The following is a 9,470-nucleotide window of genomic DNA, read 5'->3' as shown; positions in this document are numbered from 1 at the left end:
GGTGTCACCATTCCTTGGGTGTCACCGTCCCCTGGGTGTCACAGATGTCTGGGTGTCACCACCCCCTGGGTGTCCCCATTGTCACCACCCCGGGGTGTCGCGACATCGGGGTGTCCCTATCCGCAGGGGTGTCGCGATATTGGGGTGTCACGACATTGGGGTGTCCCCACCCCTGGGTGTCCCTGTCCCCGGGGTGTCGCGATATCGGGGTGTCCCTGTCCCCATGTCCCTGTCCCCCGGAGTGTCACGATATCGGGGTGTCCCTGTCCCTGGGGGTGTCACGACATTGGGGTGTCCCTGTCCCCAGGGGTGTCCCTGTCCCCAGGGGTGTCCCTGTCCCCCGGGGTGTCACGACATTGGGGTGTCCCTATCACGGGGGGTGTTGTCCCTGTCACGGTGTCCTTGTCGCGACATTGCGCTGTCCCCGTCCCCCCCATCACTCCCCCCCCGGCGCTATCGCGACATTGGCGCCGTCCTTGTCGCGATTTCCCCGCGCCGCGTCCCTGTCCCCGCCCCTATCGCGACACGGCGCCGCCCCGGGGCTGTCCCCGCCCCTATCGCGACATTGGCGCCGCCCCGGGGCTGTCCCCACCGCCCCTATCGCGACATTGGCGCCGCCCCGGGGCTGTCCCCACCGCCCCTATCGCGACAGAACCGACCTGTCGCGACCGCGGCGGCCTCGCGGGAGTTTCTGTCGCCGCTATCGCGATAACCGCCCCTCCCCCCCCTCCAGCCCCGCCCCCGAGCGCTGATTGGACAGCGGGGGAAAAGGGGCGGAGCATTCAGCAATCAGCCAATCAGCGCGCGAGGGGGCGTGGCCTGGAGCGCCCGAGGGGGCGGGGCCTCCGGAGCCTTTTTTGGATTTTTTTTTTTTGTTTTTTTCTCTCCTTTTTTTCAACTTTTTGTGGCTTTTTTCTCCTTTTTTTTTTCAAATTTTTTTTTGTCCTTTTTTTTGGTTTTTTACTCCTTTTTATTCAACTTTTATTGGTCCTTCTTTTGGTATTTTTTCCCTTTTTTTTTATACCTTTTTTTGTCCTTTATTTGGTTATTTTTCTCCTTTTATTGCTACTTTTTTTTTGTCCTTTTTTTGGGGTTTTTCCTCCTTTTTTTTCAACTTTTTTTGTCCTTTTTTTGGATTTTTTTCTCCTTTTTTTTCTCCTTTTTTTTCATTTTTTTTTCTCCTTTTTTTCAACTTTTTGTGGCTTTTTTCTCCTTTTTTTTTTTCAAATTTTTTTTGTCCTTTTTTTTGGTTTTTTACTCCTTTTTATTCAACTTTTATTGGTCCTTCTTTTGGTATTTTTTCCCTTTTTTTTATACCTTTTCTTGTCCTTTATTTGGTTTTTTTTCTCCTTTTATTGCAACTTTTTTTGGTCCTTTTTTTGGTTTTTTCCCTCCTTTTTTTTCAACTTTTTTTTCATTTTTTTTTCTCCTTTTTTTCAACTTTTAGTGTCTTTTTTCTCCTTTTTTTTTCGACCTTTTTTTGGTTTTTTACTCCTTTTTATTCAACTTTTATTGGCTTTTATTTTGGTATTTTTTCCCTTTTTTTTAATACCTTTTTTTGTCCTTTATTTGGTTTTTTTTCTCCTTTTATTGCAACTTTTTTTTTTCTTTTTTTTGTTTTTTTTTTCTCCTTTTTTTCAACTTTTTTTGTCCTTTTTTTGGGTTTTTTTCTCCTTTTCTTTCAACTTTTTTTTTCATTTTTTTTCTCCTTTTTTTCATCTTTCTTTTGTCCTTTGTTTTTTTTTTTTCTCCTTTTTTTCAACTTTCTGTGGCTTTTTTTTTTTTGGTTTTTTCTCATTTTTTCAACTTTTTTTGTCAATTTTTTTTTTGTTTTTTTTCTCTTTTTTAACTTTTTTGTTTTGTTTTTTCCCCGATTCTCCCTCTTTAATTTTCACTTTTTTTTGGTCGCTTTTCCTGTCCTTTGGGGCTTCTTTACCCTCCCAATTTTTATTTTTAAACATTTTTGACCCTTTAAAAAATATTTTTTTTAACCTTTTTTCCTCCCCTTTTCATTAAAATTTTTCACTATTTTTCCTTATTTTTATATTTTTTGGCCATTTTAAACCCTTTTATTTTTTTTTGCCTTTTCTCACTTATTTTTCTATTCCCCCCCAGTTTCCCTCATTTTTTTTCCCCCTTCAGTCTCAATTTCTGTCGATTTCCACTTAAACCTTCAAAATTTAAATTTTAAAACTTCAATTTCCACTTCAACCTTCAAAAATTGAATTTAAAAACCCCAAATTTCCACTGAAACCTGCAAAATTTCGATTTTAAACCCTCAATTTCTACCAATATCCACTAAAACCTTCATAAATTTAATTTTAAAATCCCAATTTCCACTGAAACCTTCCAAATTTCAATTTTAAACCTTCAAAATTTGGATTTTAAATCCCCAATTTCTGTCGATTTCTGCTAAAAATTCCTATTTCTGGGCATTTCAATTCCCTTAAATTCCCTTTTTAATGAAAATATTTTTGATTTAATTCTGATTTTTTTCCCTCCCTCCCCTTTTTTTTTTCCCCCCACCCTCCCTTTAAATGTTGGGCATAAAAACGGGGCGGAAAAACCCGAAAATTCCGTTGTTTTTGTGGTTTTTTGGTGTTTTTTTTTTATACAAAACCAAACTCGCAGCGTTTTTTATTCCACGATCGGCGAAACCCCGGCGCGGGAATTCCGGGGGAAAAAACCTCGGGATTGGCACCGACGGCGACCCCAACCCAAATAAAATTAATTCATTATTAATAATTAATAAAAACCCCGGGGGAGGGGGAAACGGGGAGAATTCCCGGGATTTTGGGTAAAAAAAAATGGAGAAAAAATAAAAAAAATTGAATTAAAAACGGGAAAAAAATGATAAAAACGATCGCGGGCGCGGCGGCGATTTTGGGGGGAAAAGGGGGAGGGGAGGGAGGGGAAAGGGGGAAAAGGGAAAAATTTAAAAAATTGAGGAATTTATAAAAAATTGGGGGGAAATGGGGAAAAAAATGAGGAAAAATGGGGAAAAAATGGGGGAAAAAAGTGAATTTTGAGGGAAGAAATTCAAATTAAAAAGGGAAAAATAAAGAGATGAAAAAGGGATTGAAGGGAAAATAAAAATGGAATTAAAGGGGAAAGAAAAAAGGGTGAAAGTGGAGAAAATTGGGATAATAAAAGATAAAATGAGGGAAAAAGAAAAAAACGCAAAAAAAAAGGGGAAAAGTGAAAAAAAACAAAAAAAAAGTGGGGAAAAATCAGGGAAAAAGGAAAAAAAAGGGAAAAATCAGGATAAAAAACAGAAAAATGGAAAGGAAAGAAGGAAAAAGTTTTAAAAATGGGGGGAAACGGGAAAGAAAAAAATCAGGGGAAAAGGAGAAAAAATAGAGGAAAGGAAAAAAAATCAGAAAAAAGTTGGACAAAAAAGGGAAAAAAGTCAAGAAAAAATCAGGAATAAAATGAAAAATTTAGGGGAAAAAAAAGAACAATAAGGAAAAAAAATCAGAAAAAAAAAATCAGAAAAAATCTGGGGAAAAAAAAGAAATTCAGGGAAAAAAGATAAATTCAGGAAAAAAAATAAATTCAGGAAAAAAAAATTGAAAAATTCAGGAAAAAATTAGAAAAAAGAAAAAGCTGGGAAAAAAGGGAAAAAATCAGGAAAAAAATCTGAAAAAAAATTCAGAGAAAAAAAATGAAAAATTCAGGAAAACATCAGGGAAAAAAAAAGAAAAATTCAGGGAAAAATCAGGGAAAGAAAAGAAAATAAAGGGAAAAAAATGGGAATTTTTTTGGGAAGGAAAAAAATTTTAAAATGGAGCAAAAAAAAAAAGGGAAAAAAGGGAAAATTCCAGGGAAAAGGCGAAGGGGGGGAAGTCCCTGAGGCCGTCACCCCTCCCCCAAAAAATCCCCAAATCCGCCCAAAAAATCGGGAATTTTCTCCCAATTTTTCGCCGCCCACCGAAAAAAAAAAAAGGAAAAGCGAAAAAAATCGATGAAAAAAAAAAAACCCCAAAATTCCAAATTTCCGAACGCAAAATCCCGGGAAATTCCCGAGAATTCCGATTTTTTTTTGTTTTTTGGTGTGAAAAAAAGGGGAATAAAAAGGGAAAAAAAAGAAATTGGAATTCCGGGGTAAGGCAGCCCCGCCCCCGCTCCCATTCCCGAATTTTTTCCGATATTTAAGGAGAATCCCAACTTTTGTAATTTTTTTTTTTTCCATTTTTTTGGGGAATTTTTGGCCAGGAAAAAAAGGGGGGGGGGAAAGAGCGAAGAAAAAAAAAAAAAAAAAAAGGAATTTTTTCTCTTTTTTTTGTTTTTTTTTTTTGGAGATTTTTTCCACTTTTTTCTTTTTTTCCGGGTTTTTTTTTTGTCGTTTTTTTGTCCTTTTTTTTGGGAAAAAGTCAAAATTCCCGGCCGGAATCGCCTCTCCTAGAAAAGATTCTCCTCGAAAATGGCCAGGAGGTCGCTCTGGAAGTTCATGTCGATCGTCGCCGCCATCTGAAAAAAAAAAAAACGGGAAAAATCCAGAAAAAATTCCCGGAAAATTTTTTTTCCAAATTTTTGGGATTTTTTTTGGGAAATTTCGGGATTTTTTGGGGATTTTTTTGGGATATTTTGGGTAATTTCTGGATTTTTTTCTTCATTTTTTGGGTCATTTTTTGGGGACCCCCTGTGACTTTAACCCATTTTTGGGTTTTTTTTGGGGATATTTTGGGTAATTTCTGGATTTTTTTCTTCATTTTTTGGGTCATTTTTTGGGGCTATTTTTGGGGACCCCCTGTGACTTTAACCCATTTTTGGGATTTTTTTTGGGATATTCCCATGATTTCCCCCCATTTTTTGGGGACCCATTTTGGATTTTTTTTTTGGGGATATTCCCACGATTTCCCCCCATTTTTTGGGCTATTTTTGGGGATAATTCCACAATTTCCCCCAGATTTTTGGGATATTTTTGGGATATTTTGGGTAATTTCTGGATTTTTTTCTTCATTTTTTGGGTCATTTTTTGGGGCTATTTTTGGGGACCCCCTGTGACTTTAACCCATTTTTGGGATTTTTTTGGGGATATTCTCACGATTTCCACCCATTTTTTGGGGACCCATTTTGGATTTTTTTTTGGGGGACATTCCCACAATTTCCCCCCATTTTTTGGGGACCCATTTTGGATTTTTTTTTGGGGATATTCCCACGATTTCCCCCCATTTTTTGGGGACCCATTTTTGGGATTTTTTTGGGGATATTCCCACGATTTCCCCCCATTTTTTGGGGATAATTCCAAAATTTCCCCCAGATTTTTGGGATATTTTTGGGAACACCCCAACAATTTTAACCCATTTCTGAGGACTCATTTTGGGGTTTTTTTTGGGACTATTCCCACGATTTCCCCCCATTTTTTGGGGATATTTCTGGGGATATTCCCACGATTTCCCCTCATTTTTGGGGACCCATTTTTGGGATATTTTTGGGGCTATTCCCACGATTTCCCCCCCATTTTTTGGGTAATTCCACAATTTCCCTCCATTTTTCAGGATATTTTTGGGGATAATTTCACGATTTCCCCCCGTTTTTGGGGGCCCCTTTGGAAGATTTTTTTGGGACTATCCCAACAATTTTCCCACATTTTTGGGGACATTCCCACGATTTCCTCCTGTTTTTGGGGACTCATTTTGAGATTTTTTTTTGGGGCTATTCCCACGATTTCCCCCCATTTTTGGGGCTATTTTTGGGTCTATTCCCACAATTTCCCCCATTTTTTTGGGCTATTTTTTAGGGATAATTCCACGATTTCCCCCCATTTTAAGGATATTTTTGGGGCTATTCCCACAATTTCCCCCCATTTTTTTTGATATTTTTGGGTCTATTTCCCACCATCTCCCCCCATTTTTTGGGGCTGATTTTAGGGACCCCCTCCCCCATTTTTGGGCTTTTTTGGGCTATTTTTGGGTCTATTCCCACAATTTCCCCCCCATTTTTTTGAGCTATTTTTGGGTCTATTCCCACAATAATCCCCCCATTTTTGGGGCTGATTTTAGGGACCCCATCCCCCATTTTTGGGATTTTTTGGGCTATTTTTGGGTCTATTCCCACGATTTCCCCCCCATTTTTTGGGCTATTTTTGGGTCTATTCCCACGATTCCCCCCCTTTTTTGGGGCTATTTTTGGGGACAATCCCACAATTTCTCCCCATTTTTTGGGGCTATTTTCAGGTCTATTCCCATGATTTCCCAAATTCCCCATGATTCCCATGATCCCCATTTTTTTAGGGATAATTCCATGATTTCCCCCCATTTTTTGGGCTATTTTTGTGTGTATTCCCACCATCTCCCCCCGTTTTTTGGGGCTATTTTTAGGGACACCCTCCTCCATTTTTGGGATTTTTTGGGATATTTTTCGGTCTATTCCCACAATTTCTCCCCATTTTTTGGGGCTATTTTTGTGTTTATTCCCACGATTTCCCCCCCATTTTTTTAGGGATAATTCCACGATTTCCCCCCATTTTTCAGGCTATTTTTGGGTCTATTCCCACAATAATCCCCCCGTTTTTGGGGCTGATTTTAGAGATCCCCTCCCCCATTTTTTGGGCTATTTTTGGGTCTATTCCCACCATCTCCCCCCATTTTTTGGGGCTATTTTTAGGGACACCCTCCTCCATTTTTGGGATTTTTTGGGCTTTTTTTGGGACTATTCCCACGATTTCTCCCCATTTTTTGGGCTATTTTTGTGTTTATTCCCACCATCTCCCCCCATTTTTTAGGGCTGATTTTGGGGACCCCCTCCCCCATTTTTGGGATTTTTTGGGCTATTTTTGGGTCTATTCCCACGATTCCCCCCCTGTTTTGGGGCTATTTTTGGGGACAATCCCACAATTTCTCCCCATTTTTTGGGGCTATTTTTGTGTTTATTCCCACCATCTCCCCCCATTTTTTGGGGCTGATTTTAGGGACCCCCTCCTCCATTTTTGGGATTTTTTGGGCTATTTTTGGCTCTATTCCCACAACAATCCCCCCATTTTTGGGGCTGACTTTAGGGACCCCCTCCCCCATTTTTTGGGGCATTTTTTGGGTATTTTCGGTCCGTTTTAACCCTTCCCTCACCGCCTCGCGCCGCCGCCTCTCCTGCTCCCTCTTGCGCGCCATCTCGCGCTGCTGGTCCAGCATGGCCTGGGAGCCGGGCGGGGCCGGCGGCTGCGGCGGCGCCGAGGCGGCCGAAACCGGCACCGGCACCGGCACCGGCACCGCGGCCGCGCCGGGCGGCGGCTGCTGCTGCTGCTGCTGCTGCTCCTGGCGCCGCCGGACCTCCTCGTGCACCCGCCGCGCCTGTTCCAGAGCGTCCTCGTCCTCCCGGCTCCTGCAGAGTGACCAGAGTGACCACAGTGACCATGAGTGACCACAGTGACCACAGAGTGACCAGGAGCCCTGCACTGCTCTAGAACCTCCTCGTGCACCCGCCGCGCCTGTTCCAGAGCGTCCTCGTCCTCCCGGCTCCTGCAGAGTGACCAGAGTGACCATGAGTGACCACTGAGTGACCACAGTGACCATTGAGTGACCACAGTGACCACAGTGACCACTGAGTGACCACAGAGTGACCAGGAGTGACCAGGAGCCCTGCACTGCTCTAGAACCTCCTCGTGCACCCGCCGCGCCTGTTCCAGAGCGTCCTCGTCCTCCCGGCTCCTGGGGGGGACAGAGTGACCATGAGTGACCACTGAGTGACCACAGTGACCATTGAGTGGCCATGAGTGACCACTGAGTGACCACAGAGTGACCAGGAGGGACCAGGAGTGACCAGGAGAGACCAGGAGAGACCAGGAGTGACCAGGAGTGACCACAGTGACCATTGAGTGACCACAGTGACCATTGAGTGACCACAGTGACCATTGAGTGACTACAGAGTGACCAGGAGGGACCAGGAGTGACCAGGAGCCCTGCACTGCTCTAAAACCTGCTCGAGCGCCTACTCGTCGTCCTGGCTCCTAGGGAGTGACCATTGAGTGACCACTGAGTGACCACAGTGACCATGAGTGACCACAGTGACCACACAGTGACCAGGAGTGACCAGGAGTGACCAGGAGCCCTGCACTGCTCTAGAACCTCCTCGTGCACCCGCCGCGCCTGTTCCAGAGCGTCCTCGTCCTCCCGGCTCCTGGAGAGTGACCAGAGTGACCATGAGTGACCACTGAGTGACCACAGTGACCACTGAGTGACCAAGAGGGACCAGGAGGGACCAGGAGTGACCACAATGACCATTGAGTGACCACAGTGACCACTGAGTGACCATTGAGTGACCACTGAGTGACCAGTGAGTGACCACAGTGACCATTAATGACCATTGAGTGACCACAGTGACCACTGAGTGACCACAGTGTGACCACAGTGTGACCATTGAGTGACCACTGAGTGACCACAGAGTGACCAGTGAGTGACCACAGTGACCATTAATGACCATTGAGTGACCACGGTGACCACTGAGGGACCAGGAGTGACCATAGAGTGACCAGGAGCCCTGCACTGCTCTAGAACCTGCTCGAGCGCCTACTCGTCCTCCCAGCTCCTGGGGGAGACTGAGTGACCAGAGTGACCACTGAGTGACCATTGAGTGACCACTGAGTGACCATTGAGTGACTACAGTGACCATTGAGTGACCACAGAGTGACCAGGAGTGACCAGGAGCCCTGCACTGCTCTAGAACCTCCTCGTGCACCCGCCGCGCCTGTTCCAGAGCGTCCTCGTCCTCCCGGCTCCTGGGGGGGACAGAGTGACCATGAGTGACCATTGAGTGACCACAGTGACCATTGAGTGACCAGGAGGGACCAGGAGGGACCAGGAGCCCTGCACTGCTCTAGAACCTGCTCGAGCGCCTACTCGTCCTCCCGGCTCCTGCAGAGTGACCAGAGTGACCACTGAGTGACCACTGAGTGACCACAGTGACCACTGAGTGACCATTGAGTGACCACTGAGTGACCATTGAGTGACTACAGTGACCATTGAGTGACCACAGAGTGACCAGGAGTGACCAGGAGCCCTGCACTGCTCTAGAACCTCCTCGTGCACCCGCCGCGCTTGTTCCAGAGCGTCCTCGTCCTCCCGGCTCCTGCAGAGTGACCAGAGTGACCATTGAGTGACCATGAGTGACCACAGTGACCACTGAGTGACCACTGAGTGACCACAGTGACCATTGAGTGACTACAGAGTGACCAGGAGGGACCAGGAGGGACCACAATGACCATTGAGTGACCACAGTGACCACTGAGTGACCACAGTGACCATTAATGACCATTGAGTGACCACAGTGACCGCTGAGTGACCATAGAGTGACCAGGAGCCCTGCACTGCTCTAGAACCTGCTCGAGCGCCTACTCGTCCTCCCGCCTCCTGGGGAGTGACCATTGAGTGACCACTGAGTGACCACAGTGACCATTGAGTGACCATGAGTGACCACTGAGTGACCACAGTGAGCATTAATGACCATTGAGTGACCAGGAGTGACCACTGAGTGAC

General features: G+C 44.7%; 1 protein-coding gene across 5 annotated transcripts in view; it reads right to left on the bottom strand.

Moving 5' to 3' along the window:
* Positions 1-2,574: 2,574 nt before the first annotated feature.
* BRD4 (bromodomain containing 4) overlaps positions 2,575-9,470 on the bottom strand; it is an 83,583-nt gene continuing 76,687 nt past the window's right edge. For all 5 annotated transcript variants that reach the window (XM_072919956.1, XM_072919954.1, XM_072919957.1 and 2 more), the window contains exons 21-22: positions 7,068-7,320; positions 2,575-4,470 (exon numbers count right to left, since the gene is read on the bottom strand). In XM_072919956.1, the coding sequence (XP_072776057.1) occupies positions 4,402-4,470; positions 7,068-7,320 (322 nt within the window). In that variant the 3' untranslated portion in view covers positions 2,575-4,401. The remainder of the gene's footprint in view (positions 4,471-7,067; positions 7,321-9,470) is intronic.

The sequence above is a fragment of the Taeniopygia guttata genome, chromosome 30, assembly GCF_048771995.1.
Source record: "Taeniopygia guttata chromosome 30, bTaeGut7.mat, whole genome shotgun sequence".
NCBI lineage: Eukaryota > Metazoa > Chordata > Aves > Passeriformes > Estrildidae > Taeniopygia > Taeniopygia guttata.
This window is presented reverse-complemented; position numbering and strand designations above follow the sequence as displayed.